This window comes from Taurulus bubalis (genome assembly GCF_910589615.1).
Source record: "Taurulus bubalis genome assembly, chromosome: 8".
NCBI lineage: Eukaryota > Metazoa > Chordata > Actinopteri > Perciformes > Cottidae > Taurulus > Taurulus bubalis.
The window spans coordinates 24,878,661-24,898,773 of NC_136596.1; the positions used below are offsets into that span (position 1 = coordinate 24,878,661).

The 20,113-nt window shown below is 42.7% G+C and overlaps 1 protein-coding gene across 1 annotated transcript in view; it reads left to right on the forward strand.

Moving 5' to 3' along the window:
• Positions 1-17,584, forward strand: part of antxr2a (ANTXR cell adhesion molecule 2a) — a gene marked incomplete at its 5' end in the record, with an annotated part of 73,168 nt that extends 55,584 nt beyond the window's left edge. The window contains one exon of the mRNA XM_079222638.1: positions 16,743-17,584. Within this exon, the coding sequence (XP_079078764.1) occupies positions 16,743-16,781 (39 nt within the window). The 3' untranslated portion in view covers positions 16,782-17,584. The remainder of the gene's footprint in view (positions 1-16,742) is intronic.
• Between the last annotated feature and the right edge of the window lie 2,529 nt (positions 17,585-20,113).

Consider the following 20,113-nt stretch of genomic DNA (forward strand, 5'->3'; position numbering starts at 1 on the left):
GCGCATAATAAAGCACTGGAGGATGAGGCGTTGCTGATCAGCATGCATGTCGCCCTAACACAGTACAGCTTGACTACCCTCCCACCCCCCCGAAAAAAACAACTTGGATACTTGCAAACTGGCTGTCGGGGCCAGTGAATGCAACGTCGTCGTCGTCGTCGTACGTGTGTGTGTGGGTGAAACGTCCTCCCGGACTTTGCATTGTGGCCGCCCCACCTCGCAGCAGCTACATTAGCCTTTTTAATGCCGAGCGTTTTGAGCCGAGGCTCCGGGCAAAACTGTGAATGTCTGTAGCCTCCCCACCTCCCAGCATATGCAAATACATCACCATAATGCAGATACCCACTCTGGTTCGTGCTCATGGCGGCAGCAGAAGTTGAAGCGAGTGTTGACCCGCTGCAGAGCTGCAAAACCTGCTGAATTAAACAGTGCAACCAGTGTGACCGCGGGGCTTTGAATCACCCAAAGAGCAGCAGACGGTTGTTTCACACGCAAACGTCGACTCGTGGAGGTCGTGACTTCAGATGATTTATCAAGGCGGGTATCGGCTTCTTAGAGAGGTTTCGGTATCAGACAAAAACAAGTTGCAGTGTACGTAGTTTGACCCATTTCTCCTTATTCTTTTTATCACCGCAAAGCAAGGCTGTTCGGCAATAATCTGTGTTTTTTGTTATTAATTTGAACTAAGAATGATTTCAATTTTAATTTTTCAAAAAGGTGAAAACATTTAGAGAGAAAAAAAGGTGTTGATGATTTACTAATGAGTTAATTGAAGCTGGGCCTCCTGCAGCAACATTCTCTTAAATGTCTCTTATTTTCTCTTTAATTTAACCGTTAAGAGAAAAGAATAAGAGAATTCGACTGATGACGAATTGGAGGCTTGTGGCCGACGGTTTCTTATTAGCCGAGGTAACGCCCCGCAAACACTAGATAAGGATAGGTGTTGTGCCATGTGCAAATACTCTGGCATAAGAATTGAAGAGATGCCACCCAAAAAATAATAATATTGCAAGAATAAGAAGTTCATCAGTAGGGAAATTGACGTCAATATTGGTGTTACAGGACAATCAAACAGCATTGAAGATCATGATGTAAACCAAGTGCTCTTTCTTTAATGATTATATTTATTCTAATTTTGATTACATGATATTCAGGTGGTTTTCTTTTTGTGTTGGACAAACAATTAGTTTTTCTTCTTCTTTTGATAAGAGAGCTCTTGAGCAAAGTTAAGAAAAGCATTGGTTAATCCCCAAAAGAACCAGCGGGTACGAACAAAACAAAGGGACGTTTGTTGTCGCCGCTCGCTGCACGAGGCCCGTTGTTGAGTCACCGGAGCAGGAGAAGAGCGCAGGTCCAACAAGACCTCCATGTCCACTATCAAAGACTTGAATCTTCATCTATACTTTGCTCTACTGGACGTTGTTCTTTTTCACACACACGATCCTAAACCTCGGCTCATTTTGCAGGTGCTTCATGACTGTTTGCGGTTCCTACATTTCTTCCTCTGCTCCCTGTGAAACCGTGTTGATTCTCCCGAGAAGCAGAAAACTCCCTGCATAAATACCTCAGAATAATATTTGTTCCGGTTGGACTGAGCACCGCTTCCTCGGAGGTGTCTGCCTGTGCGGCCGTGCAGGAAGACGGCCGATTAAAGGAGGAGATCCAAGTGCAGCTTTTTTTCTGCCCCGTTCGCCTCTAAGCTGGTAAATCTCACGCGGCGACAATGTCCTCCTCGCGAGTTCACTGGTGTGAGCGTCTGAGCCCAAATGTGACACACTGGCTCTGGCCATATGCAGGCTTTTCACCCCTCCTCCCCTGCACTGATACTGGTGTTGTGAGTACACAAGTCATGACTGTTGGCCGCGGCGACACTCATGACTCACATAACCCCCTCACAAAAGATCTGGCCCGAGCTCCCTCAGCCCGGGCCAAGCCAGGCCGTCTCCGCGCAAGACTCTAATTGATTTGATGGACTCGTGCGCCCGTTCACACCCCCTTCCCCTTTCCCCTCAGCAAACAGTCCGCCCAAGAGTCGTCTCCGTCGAGACAAAGAGGCAGCGAACCGCCCTCGATCTCGCTAAGCTGCGCTCGGGCTCGCGCCGGCCTGAGAAGGCGGCGTCGGCCTGCCAAACTTCGCTGCTCGGGCCCTCGGGGAAGGTTTGAGCGCGCTGTGCGACAGTTCATCATCCTGCAAATCTATTTCTCCACCAACTCCCAGGTCAACTGGACTTGACTCAAGTTCACAGTCATCGCTCCCCGCTGCCGTAGCCAAGAGCGCCGACGAAGGACAGCCGTGAGAACCGCTTAAGAGGGCGTTACCCTTTTTTATTATTTTATTTAGATGTAGAACCTCCAAGACCCCGGCTGAGTTCTTTAAGATGCACTCTTGTATATCTTTAGGGCTTTACAATCTGTACACATATGACATCCCTGTCCCGGACCTCACATCGGATTTTGCTTTAATCACGTACACAAGTATGAAAATAATTTTGAGGTTTTATGGATCTGCCTGTTAGTTTATCGACGTTTGCTCACTTTGCTTCTTCAGTTTCGACCGATTTTGTGTGCGTGTGCGTGTGTATGTTTTTGTGTGTGCGTGTGTTTGTGTGTGTGTGTGTGTGTATGTTTGTGTGTGTGTGTTGCTGCTGCTCCTCATGTCTTCACTGCTCAGGTCACATTAACCCAGTTCTCACAGTTTGTAGTCCGTGTTTTAAAAAACACACACACACACACACAACACCTCCCTGTTGTCAGCGTGGCTTCAGGCTCCTTCACGCTGTTATATTTCCAGCATCGCTGGCCGATGATCACATTATTTACTGCTTGTATTAACATGCGGCTTGATAAGCATATTTTCCTCAGTAGAGCTAACAAGATGCTTTATTGCCGGAGAAGGACGCCGGAGCGGCCGCCACCGTTTTCACCATCGCCGCCATTTTCATCGCCGCCACTCGTATTTCCACCTTTTTATAGTTTACGGCCTCGTAAATTACAACTTTTCTCCTGTTGAGATTTAAAGCTGGAGGCTTCTTTTTTTGCTGTAAAATCAGATTTAACTTTGAACACGAAGACAGATTTAGGTTATGAATTATGGACCGGAATCCTTTTCTGGTGTAAATCAACTGTGAGTTCTGTTAAATAAGCAGAACAACTTTTGGAATATGCAGCATACACAGAGTTATTATTCACAATGCCAAAACCAAGAAAATTATTGGTTAAATGTATATTTGGACGACGGAAAATCTCATTTGTGGTTCAAGATAATATCTAATTTTCAAGATTTTTTACACCGATACCAAAAGAGGATTAAAATCAAGTGGACGTTAACGCGATCCTTCACATCTACACGTCTTCAAATGTTATGTTTATATCAAAAGACAAAAGGATAATAAAACCGTATATATATATATATATATATATATATATATATATATATATATATATATATATATATACCAATACTATTGATTTTAACAATAGACAAAAGGATAATAAAACCGTATATATATATATATATATATATATATATATATATATATATATATATATATATATATATATATATATATATATATATATATATATACCAATACTATTGATTTTAACAATAGACAAAAGAAGTCACGTTCCCGTCGAGCCGAACGCTAACGAGGCAGCTACAGATGTTCATGTCCTGGCAAACATAAAGGAAACCCAAATTGTCAGAGAAACTAATAATAATTAATTAATCAACTCGGAACGCAATTATCTCCATTTGTGTCTTTGATTAGACACAATTTCCAATTAATTCTTTTGTTTTACCTTTCTTTTCCTTTTTTCTCTTCCCTCCCCCTGTAATTGCAGTTAATCATGTCAACGGCAGGAAAGCGCTCTGCATGTTTTTTTGGCAGTTCACGTCGGAGCGTCATTAGCTGCTAAATCTGCATCTTTAATTTGTTGATTAACTCTTGAAAGAGAAACGCGGGCCGTGATCTCTCTAATTGCGTCTGAAGGATCGATGATTCAGTAATGTTACAAATATGAGATGTTGCTTCTTCTTTCTCTTTGGAAAACAGGATTCCTTTTTTTAAAGTATCACTTTGGGGGAAAAAATGAATATTCATTTTGAATTACATTTAAAAGAAAAACTATTTTCACACATGAGAGAGAAACTGCAAATCAACCTTTTTTCTTTTTTTCGGCACTTGCTCCAGATTCCTTTCAGGTCGGGGTTTCGACCCAGACCAGCCTTCCCTTTCACCTCTCGACCGGGCGCCACGCCAAACCCATTTCCTCCTGCATTAGTCTCATCAGGGCCTTTAATGTGTGCCACCCTGTAGGAGGGCAGCCTCCCTGGCACGTGCACAACACACACACACACACACACACAAACACACCGCCCCGTCTTGACAGCTCACTCCCAATTACTGGCCCTCCCTGTCGCATGGCCTGCATCTCCGCTAAGAGCAGATCACATGTGACCCCGTACAGCATGCCGCTGGTGTAAGGGGGGAAGAGGGGGAACCGTGCAGGGAAAACCAGAGTATAGTAACACACACACATACACACACACATACGCACACGCACGCATCGAAAGGAAAGGAGGAAAAAAATTGAAGCCAATCAAAGAGCTTCATTCCAAAATGAGATCTTCAGCACTTGAAAATATATCCGCTTTCACTCCGAAAAAAACCAGGACTGGCATCAAAGTAAAGCACATTTCTACGAATGAGTCATCTTAAAACCTTTTTTTACGCATCGGGTTCCTTTTTCTTTTTTCTTTGATTAAATCGTCCGTGTGTTTTTTTTGTTTTTTTATATTAACAGATGAATTTCGAGCAGCAAAGTTTAGACCAAATGGATATTCAGCATATTTATTTTTGGAAAGAAACAGTTTGTTATTTATTTTTAATGATTAATATTAAAGGCTGTCTCGTTGAAGATGCTGCTATCGATGGTTAAAAAAAAAATATGCACAATAATAACAAGACAGATGAATTGAAGCAATTAGTTGAAACCAAACAGTGGAAGCCAGATTATATTTTATTATATTGTGTTTATTTATTTCGTACATTTAACAAATAAAAACACACTTAAGAAAACACTAAAATGAAAAGTAAAATCGTACACATTTTCAGACATTTGCAGATCTGAGCTTCTGGGCCACCGAACAGCTGCGTGTCCAAAACGAAACAACTGGCTTCTGTTTTTTTTGTTTTTTTTGGGGTGTAATTGGAGCGCTGCTGCAGTTTGCATGTTCCCTCCAAAGTATGCCACAACTCAGTGTCTTCTTCTTCTTCTTCTTCTTCTTCTTCTTCTTCTTCTTCTTCTTCTTCTTCTTCTTCTTCTTCTTCTTCTTCTCTTGTCCACGAGAAACTTTTATGTATCTCGTGCTGTTTTTGCAAAGTTAAAAAATGTCAACGCGACAGTTCTTTCCCCTCCCTACTTGCCCACCGGTCCGCTTTTTCCTCTCCGCTTTTAAAAGTCGCTTACATTTTTAGAAAACCACGCAGAAGGCTGAAAACAGCTCAAACTTAAGGTATCGTAACCCTTCAGAAGAATTTCAACTTTTTATAAAAAGAACACGCAGCTCCAGACTGGGTTTTTTTCTCCCATTTAGCACCATCAAAAGCTGTGACTAGTTCTTCCTACAAGCATCTGCTCAGCACTACTAGCTTAAAAAAAACAAGGATGTTTCTTTTTTTGGTGAATGCTTTGCACAGCAAATGTTCAAATCTGCAGCATGTGGGCATCGAAGTGGGAAACGAGTGGGAAAAAGATTTACGTGAGATGCAAAGTCTACCGCCGTTAAAGCAGGCCGGCCTCACGCCGCCTATAAACCGGCTCTTCCCTGACAGACAGGGTCCATTAGCCGGAGTTGTCTGTCTGGATCCGGTTGACGAGCTCGCTCTCGGTACGTATCGTCCCCGAGAACAATCTCTCCTCTTGTCTGATCCCACCTGGCACGGCTCCACGCCGATTCCTCCCCACCGGCTCCCTCCTCTTATGATTATTTCATCGTTTTAAATACTTCATGCCGCATCGCCGTGGCAGCGCTCTTCCCCCCGCCAGAGCAGAGCGGGCGGCGTTTGGCCATACAGTACATTCACACTACAGTTATTTGGACGGCGCTCCGGTGTGGCTCTGTCCCGGTCCCTCGGTTGGATTCTGCTCGTCCATTAGTGCCATCTGTGCCTTCCCTGCGCCGTCTGTGAGGCCCCCGCCGACGCCAAAACGATTGGCATTTCTCTGGAACAACCAGAGGGACGGTGCCCAGAGCTTTTAGCTGCCAATGATGTGCACTTACTCTGAGAGGGAGAAAACAGGGGGGGGGGGGGGCAGGGAGGAAACAGCTGCACCTACAGTACTGCAGCGTCCGTGTTCAGGCTTCAGGAGATACCACTTATCCCTGCAGCAACAGACGGCTGGTGCAAGAGTCAGGAGCTGTGTCATTTCAGACGTTCATGTCCGATGATGACGACGACTGCATGACGGGACAACATGAAATCAAATTAAATCTGCAGTGCACCGTGAACCGTTCTGTTCGTGGAAATCGAGCGAGCGTCCTCTTCTTACAGCAGCAGACGACACGGCGTCCGCAATCACACGCCGCCGGTGTGAGTCGGCCGGCTGGTTACAACCCTTTAACAGGGACAGTCGGGTCAGCTTTCACATATTCCTCTTTTTAGGATTTGTTTTTTAGACTTTCAGCTGATGCTGCTCTGCGGTTTACAGGAAGTTTCAGGTCAGGGTTCTTACGGTCATGGAAAACCTGGAAGAGTCATGGAATTTTAAAATGGTTATTTCCAGGCCTGAAAAAAGTCCTTGAAAAAAATAAAATCCCAAGAGATTTGTAAAAGTCACGGAAATGTGTTATATTCATGTGTTCATGACATTCATTTGCGCAGAGTTTGAAATAATGAATATGCTTTTAAAAGAAAGACCCTCAAAATATAGGCAGGCATACATACAGGCATCTATATAAATGTTTATTCTTTTAATCAAACTATTGTCTCATTCATTTGTGTCATTCAAGGTTTACTGTATGCTTTGTATTCTCATTGTTAGTTTAAATACTACATGTACTCACTTTTTCAAGTTTAGTCATGGAAATCCAATGGTCAGAATGTGTATGAACCCTGCAGGTGTCTTTAAGTGGTTGGCCGTGTTTCCAGTCACACATTTTTATATTGCATTGGAAAAGCTGTGTGAAAGCGGCAACATACATTGGTAGAATTTTCCCAATTGCGCAAAGAATTTTTCTTATTCTTGAATCAGTTGTCTTTAGCCTTCAATGATAAAATTCTGAGGTAGCAAACATTCTCCTGAAAGCGTCTCTTCTGGGTATGTATGTCTTTCTATTGTCTGACTTACAACTCGACCAATTGTATGAAATTCCTGAAGACGCCTATCCATTTGTCTCTCGTAGATGAGTCCGATGGCCGAGGCGACTTGTCTTGTATGCCTCCGCTTTCTTCTTCTACTCTCATTACTGGCAGATTACAGACATGTGTAGCCTACAGCGACGACCTCCGACCCAAACTACGCTGTAGCCGAGTTTATTCGCTCCAAACCAGTCGATGGAAACGCTTCTAATTCACCTTTAATGTTTTGTAAAATTCACTTGATTGGAACACGGCTAACGACGCAGCTCATTGGTACCTGGTTGACGACATAAATACAGAATACGACCGCAAGATGCATGAGTTTGTAGGCAGAAGGAGGAAGATGAGACATCACACTTGTCACAATAATGATAAAATACGACAAAGTCAAAAAGCCCTTCATTCTAATGCTCGACTGTTGCTCGAACAAGGAACAAAAAGCATTAAGTCGAGTCTAATCGCGGCAGTGGAAACCTCAACATAACGGTTCGGACCAAAGAGTCTGACCTTTTGTCTTTTTTTTCCCGCCACCAGCTTCTCTTTTTCTCTCCACTCAGTAAAATATTCTCCTGTCTGCAGAAAGCAGAAGCCAACGATGCTCTGACAGTCTGCAGACCATATGCTGCTGCCTGCTAGCATAACTTTTTTTTTGCCGCAAGCTGTCACTCACTCCCTCTCTGCTCCCAGGGTCAGGGAAGTGGCCACCAGAACTGGATTCACTCGCTCTGAGACTCCCGTTTGGAGTCAGTGTTGGTGTTCCAAAGGCCCGAGATGTAAATATGATGTCGGGGGTTGGATTTCAAAGCTGGAACTCTGATCCAGCACGATCCAGTTTGTCTCTTTCCTGTTCCGAAGTGACGATAATCAGCTCTGTTCTTCCCCAGTTTGTTGTGGAAAAACAGTCCTGACCTCAACCCCATTCAACACTTTTTGGGACGAACTGGAACGGTCGCTATCGCCATGTTGTTATTTCACAACCGATAAACGAAGGTGGCCATATTTGTAATGTGGAGGAGTGACGTAGAGACGACATATACATCACTGGCAGCGGCAGCGACCTGTCAATCACCTTGTAGCCCCGCCCTAAAGCATCCCCTGCTGTATGGTCTGTTTGACTCTAAATGAGCATCATTTACTAAATGAACATCATGCTGTATTGAAGAAGACTTGAAACTAGAGATTGAGACATAAACTCATGTTTACAATGTTTACTGAGGGAATAAATCAAGAGAGAAGTAGAGTCATTTTTATAGACTTCTATACAACCAGAGGAGTTGCCCCCTGATGGTCAGTAGAGAGAATGCAGCTTTAACAAATGAAGCATGGACTAATATACAACCAGAGGGGTCGCCCCCTGGTGGTCAGTGGAGAGAATTCAGGTATAAGACACTTCCGAGGGTTGAGCGATGAGTTCGGGCATCGGCCCATCAAAACACAACGGGGTAGACGTGGGATTCACGTGGCATTGGGCCGTTTGATATTAATCTAAATATGCACGGCTGCATTTAAACAGGAATATTAGTTGATTGATGTAAACGTAGTGGGCGTTACAGCAGCACGTGAATGCATGTTATTTTGGAGGAAGATGATCACGTGTGGGTGTAATGTTTGGGTGTCATACTTTTGGTTACGTACTACATACGTACATACAAAGTTCTAGCCCTGTAGCACTCATGCATACATATAAACATGGAGGCATTTACAACAAGCATATTAAAGCATTAGACTGTTTTCCTGTTTTGGAGCAGACCAAAAAAAATGTCTTCCAACATATCTGCTAAACTTCACAGTAGGGGAAAAAAATGTTGTCCTCCCATGTACCTTATGCGCTTGTATAATCTTTATTCATCTCTTTACAATGAGGAGGAAACTGCCTGAGTTGTCAGCGAGCATCATGTATTTGGCCGAGTCTCAGGTGGCTCTGATTTCCCAGCAGGCCAGATGGCAGCGCTGTGTGGGCAGTGTGTGTGTGTGTGTGTGTGTGTGTGTGTGTGTGTGTGTGTGTGTGTGTGTGTGTGTGTGTGTGTGTGTGAGAAGAGGGCCAGCAGCCTCGTGGAGGGAGGATTGCTCACACCCTGGCTCTCTCTCCTCTGTCCTCCGTGCAGCTGTGCTTCTCCCTCCAACTTGAACTTTTTAATTTGTTCAATATGTGGCAGAGGACACGGAGTAAAGCAGAACACATGTCTGGTGGCCGAGGCCTCCGACGGGCAGCGGCGCTGAGAGGAGGTCATATCTTCCACTTGCAGAAGTCTGCTGCTGTTAATTCTGTAAAAAGACACTTTGTATGTTGTACTTGTAGAAGTGATCTGTTTCAACGAAAATTAGGGTGATTTTTTTTTTTTATATGATTAATCCAAATTTATTTATTTCTTTAAATGACAGTTTAAGATCCCCCAAAACACTAAATAGCATTAAAAAACATTTATTTACTCATTTATTTTTATTTTTATTATACTTCAGAAAGTTATGTTGTGGGTCATTTTTGCCTTTAAATTGATAATGTACATATAGTAGAGAGGCAAACAGGATTTATTTGGACAAAGAGGGATGGATGATATGTAGCAACATGCTACTTGTCTCAGCCTCTCAGCCACCGCAATGCCAAAAAAAAAAAAAGCTGACGACACAATGCTTGAACACCGGCCCGTGACCAGCGCTTCCCACAGGCTCTTGTTGGCGAGACCCGATAGGGTGCAGCATTCACAAACAAAGTAATAAGCGCTGCAATCGCGATAGCAGGGAGTCGTCCAGTCAACACGCAGCTTGACCGTCCAAAAACAGTTCGGCTCTTTAATAATTCCATCATGAACATCTAACATTGAATTGGCTCTAACCTTTCTAAGAGGAGGGGAATCGTGTCCTCATCTTGTCTCACAAGGCTGGGACGTGCAACGATCAGTCTGCTTCCCTAATGTCAATATACTATTGTATATATATATATATATATATATATATATATATATATATATATATATATATATATATATATATATATATATACGTTATCAACATGTGTGAGTGTTGTAGTGCAAGCGTAGAATCTTGAGGAACAGACCACCGGACGTTTCTCAGACACTTCTTACAGACAATATATATTAAACTGACCTTGCACTACCTGAACTCTTATAGACATAAGAATAATGAAATGAAGAATATCTACAGAATTTAACGATTTATATTATCCTTTGTCTGTTTGTCCAGTTAGTCATTGCGGTGTGTTTTTGGGGCTTGGAGGTGTGACACCGGTTGGAATATAACTGGTCAAACGGATGTTTCTGCAGGATGGAAATCCGATGAAATCGAGGTCCCTCCGAATATTTTTTTTTCTTCTTGCAAATGTTCCCCAAATCTGTTTTGATCAATTTCAGTCGAAAAAAATCTGGCTTTTATGATTCACTTTTAATATGTATTTGTACTGAATTTAATAGCCACAGAAAGATAAATCATGCACCACTCGTGCTTCTCGCTACCGGTTTACAGACCGAACATCTCCACGTCTCCACTCAGTGATGCAGTGATGTTACCTTCCACATCGTGCATTGATTCCTTGTGGAAACCTTTTTTTTGGGTGGAAGTGTTCAAGCAGTAAGAAAGACAAAGTTTCCACCAGCGACACGATGCAGTTTGGATTTGCCGTTCCGCTCATTAACAATTTGTCAGAACAACAAACACGTGTTGGATCAATGTGACGAGAGTTGCAGTCGTCCTGTTGCTGTTGGATTAAGTAAACCCGGGATTAACTAAGATACTGTATAGGCTGCAAAGCTCTAATGTGGGAGGAGAAAAGAAAAATGTCTGTTCTGGTAATAAAATCTTTCAAAGCCTGCAGCTTATCACTGCAAAATAAGCATCTTGCAACTGGATTACAACTCTCATGCTCGCAAGTGTTTTCACACTCCAGTCCAGATGGGAGACTCGTTCCGTAACCTAAGTGGATGTCTTCTTTCATGCATCTTTTTAATTTTTTTATATTGTAAATGTGACAAACTACACAATCAATTAATACCAGGCAAGCCAATACAAACACTTGGAAGGACGCTAACTCCATCAGCTGGGTTTATTTCCCTTTTTAGGATGCGGAGACTTATTTTCAAACTGGAGAGACGAACACATGGCGGCTCCATTTCTCAGCTGCACTTCTGTTGAACTAATAGATCATGGAAGATTATTTGAGATTATTTTCAAAATTCTTGTAGGAAAGTTGAGAAAAAATGCCCACTGACTCTAGATTGGATACAAATAAACTACAACAAGTGTGTTTTTAAGGTGTGTGACAGTTTGAGCAGTGTAGTCTGGACATGACTGTAGCGTGCGCGCACACACACACACACACATATACACTCACACAAATATTCACACACACACACACACACACCATGACAACCATGAAGCTAGCCAGCACTTCCTGTTTTTTTTAAACGTGACCTTTAGGGGCCACGGAGTACTTCATAATCTTATTATTAAACATATCACTATCTCACTATCGTGTGTACCCTTAGATCCTGTGAGAACTATTTGTATTCTGAAACCTGAATACTTTTTCATCGCGATTTACTGAAACACATGTCAGTTAGAGTGTTGTTAACAAATAGTTTCTATTGGCCCAAAGCTAACGTGGGCGGGAGAAATGGAAACAATATGCTGGTTTTATTGGCACGCATGTTGCCCGTCTGTACATCTGATGTATGATATGAACTTTTATTGATACGCCACATTGTTTACACAACATCCCAGCCTTTGTTGAGGTCAGGAAATGGTATAGTGGACATGTATACTCATTAAATGATCAATCATGGCCTTTTTTACATTTTTTTTGACATTGTCATCTTCCCAAAAATGTTATGCAGAATGTAAGAAAAATAAATACTGTGTAATGATTTGATGGAGCCAGATAGTAACCAGTTGTTCAATGTACACACATTTGGAGGTCTTTAAACAGAGACATGTGGCCCCCAATTTACCGTTCGACAAGAATGCGTGTTTGACCCAAATCTTAAACTGCTAAAAAAAGAGAGTATTCCTCCGTTCTGTCACAATCCTTTCATAAAACATGATATTTAATATTTAGAGAGCACTTGAAACATGGGAAAAAGTGAAAATCAAACACTCCGCTCCACTTCTGGAGCTCCGCCTCCAGATACAAGCCAAACGGTGCAAGTGACAGAATGATCAGTGCAAGGGTCCAGTCGTTTTCTGCAACATTTTAGATTTTTTTGTGATGGGAGTTCTTTTTTTAAATATGGTCTCACTAAAAATATCATTGGTGTTGCGATCAGCATTCAGTGAATTGGCTTTGACAATTGAGAAGTAGCTCATCCAATAAAAAGCAAAACATTTGTTCGGTACGTTCCGGCATCTTCAGTGTGATAATTTACAGCTTTTTATTTTTATATATATATATATATATTTTATAATGAATATTACTTTATATTTTGTCATTTTTAGACTAGATACATCATGATAATATATTGATTGACAATATTGATTTGTGCTGGACCTCTCAAATATCACCAATTTCTGTTGCTATAATCAGTTGTGTTTGATATCAAGGCTCAATATATTTCCTTATTTTTTTCACACAAAAGCCAGTGGAGTGTCTGTAACGAACCGTATTAATCACAGTCTTCACTTTGATGCCCCCCCTTGTCTCTTCACCTCCCGTCTCTCCACCTGACTCATCCACCCGTCTCTCTCCGCAGTCACGCTCCCGTCCGCCTGACGAGATCTCTCTGACACTCCTTGCTGACATATTCAAACTATTGTTCTGCCGCTCCGGGTGGCACAGGTGGGCCTGCGTCTCTCCAACATGGCCCAGTTACAAGGCGACGCTCCCTGCCAAGTCAGGGGGGAGGGGGGACAAGGGAGCTGGAACGGGTTAGACCGTATTGCGCCGCACCTGCTTCGCCCTCGCCATCAGATCCCCCCTCGCCTCGCCTGCCATGCTGCCGCCGCAGAGAGCGCTCCCTCTCCATGCGCCGCAAAACCCCGTAAAATCCACTGAACTTAGCCGCTCTGACGACCGTGGCCAAAACAGCATCTGATGTGCCTTATTTGTTGACTGTGCGAGATTAGCTGCAGAGGGTACACGTCGAGGGGCTTACCATGCAGAGATGGAGCGAAGCCCCCACCCCTCCGTCAAACACCCGCCAGCGCTGCCAAATAATGAGGAGTGGAAGATTCTCCAGCTTGTCTAAAGCCCTCGTCACAGTCGGTCCGCGCACACTTCTGCTCCCGAGCCAGACTGTAGTGCAGATACTGTAAGATACTCAACCGGCTGCTGACTCCTGCATACGCCCGGCAGCTCGACAGCAAATGTCCCGGTCATTTCTGTCCCTCAACGGGAACCGTGCACCTGGATTGTCTGTGCAAGAGTTTTGATGTGTTAAACAGAGGTGTGCATCTCAAATATGTGCACATTTTAATTCACATGAATCAGGTGTTTTTTTTTAATCAGTTTCTGTCAAAACGTTGACATTTACACAACACAAATGCAGTTTGAACTGAGAGTAAACATAAGCGGACTGCGTCGAGCTCCGCCTCATTACTGCGACAACCGGAGTAGTGCTAAAAGCAAATTCTCCAAACACACTGAGTCTTTGGACATCAAGCCTCCATAATGAGAACTGATCACTGTAATTAACATTAAAATCCCCATAAGAAACCAGAACACTGAGAGAAGTCTGAAGACTGGATTTACTCTTATTTTACTGACTGACTGTTACCATATGTCCCGACTTTTGAAAAGACATTAGTTATTTAATGTGTGTGTGGTGTGAATTGTTGTTGACGTCGTGACTCAAAAGTTTGACGTCGTGAAATTTGACGTTGTGAATGCGTTTTAGCTATTTAAATTACTTGTGTGTGTTACCATTGAATCAAAAGGAGTGTTTTGTATGTTAACCACCTGTTTTTGCACATACACCTCCTCCCAAACCTCCCAAGAAGTTTCACGGCGTGACTCAGAGGTTTGACGTCATGACTCAGAAGTTTGAAGGCGTGACTCAGAGGTTTGACGTCGTGACTCAGAAGTTTGACGTCGTGACTCAGAAGTTTGGGGTCGTGAGTCAGAGTTTGACGTCGTGACTCAGAAGCTTGACAATGTGACTCAGAGGTTTGATGTCGTGACTCAGAAGTTTGAAGGCGTGACTCAGAGGTTTGACGTTGTGACTCAGAAGTTTGAAGGCGTGACTCAGAGGTTTGACGTCATGACTCAGAAGTTTGAAGGCGTGACTCAGAGGTTTGACGTCGTGACTCAGAAGTTTGACGTCGTGACTCAGAAGTTTGGGGTCGTGAGTCAGAGTTTGACGTCGTGACTCAGAAGCTTGACAATGTGACTCAGAGGTTTGATGTCGTGACTCAGAAGTTTGAAGGCGTGACTCAGAGGTTTGACGTCGTGACTCAGAAGTTTGAAGGCGTGACTCAGAGGTTTGACGTCATGACTCAGAAGTTTGAAGGCGTGACTCAGAGGTTTGACGTCGTGACTCAGAAGTTTGACGTCGTGAGTCAGAGTTTGACGTCGTGACTCAGAAGCTTGACAATGTGACTCAGAAGTTTGACGTCGTGACTCAGAAGTTTGGGGTCGTGAGTCAGAGTTTGACGTCGTGACTCAGAAGTTTGGGGTCGTGAGTCAGAGTTTGACGTCGTGACTCAGAAGCTTGACAATGTGACTCAGAAGTTTGACGTCGTGACTCAGAAGTTTGGGGTCGTGAGTCAGAGTTTGACGTTGTGACTCAGAAGCTTGACAATGTGACTCAGAAGTTTGATGTCGTGACTCAGAAGCTTGCATCGACGTTGACGTCGTGAAACAAAGTACAATGTTGTGAGTTTGACATCAACGGCAAGAGTGTTTGCAATGCGTGAGTCAGAGAAACATGCTGGCATTGATCAAATGAACTGATAACCTCTGAGGCATACCATTCCAATGGATCAGATAATTTGGAAGCGCATCTCAACTGCTACCTGTTCTTGATTACGATCCCGAGTAGAGATTCCGTTATGTGTCTACGTGGCCAAGAAAACCGGTTCTCTATCAGAAATGTAGCTACATGAACCTGCCACTCCATCTACTTTAACCTGAGTTCAAAGCCGATCAGGCTTTTATTTTGATAGGGCAGCTTTCCTCTCGCGCCAACGCTTGTCTTGCACATTAAAAGTGAAGTTCACCCAAATCACTAGGAAACACTCTCACTTATCACTTGGGATTTTTAACTGTTGAGGAACTTCTTTAATTTGTGTTTGAAAGACATGTTGCTGTTCAGGTCGCCTGCATAGATGGATATAACTAGAAACATGTTGAATTCCTCCTTCAGGAATAGCACTGTCCTCAGATATGATGTTGCCCACTGCCTCTAAAATATTTGCGGCTAGCCAAAAGATGCACACGGATAAATTTCCCAGAAAAAGATTAATGAATGAAAATTACCTAACTGCCTCTATGGCAGGTTGATGTGACCAGGCTACAGTGAGCACATGTAAACACACTGAGCGGTGAAGTGTGCGTGTGTGTGTGTGTGTGTGTGTGTGTGTGTGTGTGTGTGTGTGTGTGTGTGTGTGTGTGTGTGTGTGTGTGAGGCCTGCTGGCTGCTGGGGATTCGCTGTGCGAGAGCTCCCTCTTGGTGCCAGTCGGCCTACTGTTGGTGAGCAGGCTGCTGCTACACCAGAGCTGCCTACACACACACACACACACACACACACACACACACACACACACACGTTGGGTGAGACCGTGCACAGGGAGACTGAAGTGAGACGTCAATACTCTCGGAGAAGAAGTGAGGTGTTTGTTCACCAGTCGATTTTCATTTGATTTGATTTAAATATGATTTCTGCTGATTGTATTATTTTATTTCTCCTGAAATTATAAAGTCATGAATCTGTTAAAATTGTGTTTGCTTTATTTTAATTGTGTTCAACCTATATATATATATATACATATATATATATATATATATATATGTATATATATATATATATATATATATATATATATATATATATATATATATATATATATATGTATATATAATTAATTTTTTAACTTGTGTTAGGATGTATCCGACTATATATTTAATACACACGTCAATATTTATTTTTATATTTTCTTTATTGTCGTGTTCATCCTTTTATTTTGATTATTTTCATAGAAAGAAAATCTGTTATTTAAATAGTCGTCTATGAAATAATGATGACTAAACTTTTTATGATTTAATTTAATGATTTAATTAATGATTTATGATTTAATTAATTTTAAATTATTGGAAAATAATTTGAAATAAAATTAAAATTGCACATGTAAAAAAAAAAAAAAATTATAATAAAAAGTATGAGGCAGGTTCTTCATTATAAAAGTTCATACTTTCTTTCTCTCTGTGCTTTCAGGGTCGGTGTATTAACTTCAACCGAGTGCAGCGTCAGTAGAGGAGAACATGTGGAGCAACATGGAGGAGCAACATGTGCTGATCGCTGAGAACCAGAGAAGAATTTCAGGTTGTTGTTGTTTGTTTGTTTGTTTGTTTGTTTGTTTTGTTGAAGATCTTTTCATCCTGCAGTTAAAAACCACTATCTGTTCGCTTCTCCGCTCTGCTGTGTGAACAGTTTCCTCTAAGAAGCACACGGGTGAAATGTTAATATTAAAGTTATTTACTGCATTTTTCTGGACCAAATCTAAAACAAAAGCAAATGTATGTGAAGGAAAGACGCCTTCAGAACTCGGCTCTCAGACTCGGTTAGCTGTTCCGTGCGCACCGAAGGCTTTCACATATTCTGACCATATTGTGCCTTCTGTGGAAAAAAAAAAAAAAAAAACTAATTTCATGGACACAGACGGAAGCTATCTAAAGAAAGAAAGGGAGGAGAAAAAAGAGAAAAAAATGAATCTGGAGGGAGAAAGGGGGCTGTTTTGCCTTTGGCATGGAAGTCTGAATAATCCCAGTGGGGCCTCACGAGTGCAGAAGTCCGTCGCCTTTTGGCGATTGTCTCATCACGGATCCTCTCCCGACTTCAGCGGCGCCGGGGTCGCCCGGCGGGCCGCCCCCTCCGACCGGCTGATCTTGTCATTTTTAACACTGAGAAGTGCACACGCTTGACAAATTGTCGACAGGACGCCCCCGAGGTATCGGAAGACTTTGCCCCGTAGTTTTTTCCGTTGTTTCCTCCGAGACACCTTCCTTTTTCATTATGCACCCGGGACAAGAAAATTAATAGAGCGTTATTCGACCGCAGGACCAGAACGGGATCCAGCTCGGTTTGAGGGATTGATGCCTCCAAGACCTTGACATGGCGCTTGGTGTGTTTTTTTTGTTTTTTTGCCCCTGTTTCCAGCTCAGTCTGCTCTCTGCTCAGGAAGGCGTAGCACATCACCGCCCATAAACAGGCCCATCAGTTAAGACTTTTTTAAGATATAGATACAGCTGCTGCCCTCGACGCCGTCTCCATCCCACCGAGGGGCGTTTTTTTTTTTTTCTCCCACCGGGCCGCGTCACAACTCACTACTTCACTCGGCGCCGCGCGAATATCAAAGTTTAATTAAAATAATTAAAGGCAACAGCAAGCAGCAGCCTGTGAAGACTTGTCTGTCTCTTTTTTTATGCCTTTTTGACATTGAATGACCTATTACTGCGTTATTCACAGGAAGAACACACACACACACACACAAAAAGGAGGACACGATGCCACGCTGACCGTGTGCCCACGTCCAAAACGCAAACCCAAAGTAACGGATGCGATGGACGGATAAGTATTGTTCATTTCCAGAAATTATGTCCACCCCCTCTACCCCCAGTTCCCTCACCCCCCACACCAACAAAAAGCAGGGTGTGTATATATATGTGTATGTATATATATATATATTTTGTGGATTTCTCAAGCGCGCTGTCGTGACGCCAATCCCAAATGATGTCAGTGCGAGCGTAAAAAAAAAAAAAAAACACTGTGGGGGAGGAAAAAAGGGGGCAGCAGCTGAAGAAAAAGGCTCGAATGATCCAGTCACTTCGGATACCGTACTTCAGATGCGAAATGGATATTCGAGTCGAGACCTGACAAAGCGCGCCGGCTTTGACGGGAAGCGGTATAGACAATGACCAGTGGCTGGGTCAGTGGGATGTCTCCGTGCAAGCAGGGGAGCTTATCAAATGACACTAAAAATAAGTTCAACAACCGTCAAGTTTGAGGGGGGCGGGGGGGTGAAACGGGTGAGCGGCTCACATTCGGCGGCGGCGGCGGCAACGTCGGTCTAATTATTCCTTTGTTTCCTCTTCGTCGTCCCGATCGCAGCGACATAAATAAAAGCAAACGGAATCCTCGGGGTGTGGCGGTATTTATGTGTGCGACTTAAACGCTTTTTAGCCTCTTGCATCATTTTCGCAGGCTGACATTTAATCGGCTCGTCAGCCTCTTTCTGATCGAGGAAACATTTGAAGCACTTATGATCTTGTCTTTTTTTTTTTTCTTATCATTTGCAAGCAAGAGCACAGGAATGTTATAACCCGAACTAATGAGATATTTACATGGCAGCCGCAACAGGAGTCGCCCTGCTAATAACGCGCCACACATCATTTTAGCACTTATTGTTGGAGATTTATTAAAAGATAATTATTGAGTTTCTTTGTGCTTTTTATTATTGTTTTTTTTAACTGCTGCTTTTGACGAGAAAAATTATGTTTTTTTGTATTTCTACACTTGTTAAGGTTGTTTATTGACATTTAAACAAAAATCATTTTTCACATCAGCCACAGTTTTCATTGTCACAATTGTTGATACCTAATTTGTGTTTGTTTCACATTTTGGATTGGATTTGACTTGCATGCACTATTTTCTGCAACATTATTATTATTGTTATTATTATTATTTTCTTTGAAGGTGCAGAAATTGTAATTTATCATTTTATTATCTTTAAAATTGTACAGTTTTTGTCTTTCATGCTGCCTTTTTTATACTCACGTAGCACCTTTAAGTCGAGGTTCAGTCACACGAGCTGCACATTCGTGTGAGAGCTGCAACCAAATAAATAAAAAAGACCTCTTGTTTGCAAAGCTTTTTTTACGAGTTTTACACTGTTTTTTATTTTGTTTTTGTTTCACATTGCAGTCTGTTGTGTCAAATATACATTTGATGAAAAGCGAACGTTGTTATCTTGTTTTTTTATTCCTCTCTTTTTAACATGTGTGTGTGCCGGTAGGGGTGGACACGCTAAAGGCCATCTTTAATTGGGCCCTTACAGATTTATAGGGCCCGACAGGGAACGTGATTATACAGTGTGTGTGTGTGTGTGTGTGTGTGTGTGTGTGTGTGTGTGTGTGTGTGTGTGTGTGTGTGTGTTTCTGTGTGTGTGTGTGTGTTTCTGTGTGTGTGTGTGTGTGTGTGTGTGTGTGTGGACAGAAGAGTGGACAGTATGCAGCCTCTCCCCCTGTGAAGTCAGTTACCGGAGGCACCACACACACACACACACACACACACACACACACACACACACACACTCAAAAACCCTCCAAGGTCTTCAACGCCCCAAAAATGAGGTCTTGCATTTAGTAAAAATATGCGCTCGTACACCTTCTGCTTTATCCATGTTTGCGTGCTGTGTGTGTCAGTGTGTGTGTGTGTGTGTGTGTGTGTGTGTGTGTGTGTGTGTGTGTGTGTGTGTGTGTGTGTGTGTGTGTGTTTGTGTGTGCATGCTATGACCCCTCCTCCATGTTGGAAGTGAGAGAGGGATGTCTCCTTGGTCGAGGTCATAAAAATCCAAAATGATCGTTGTA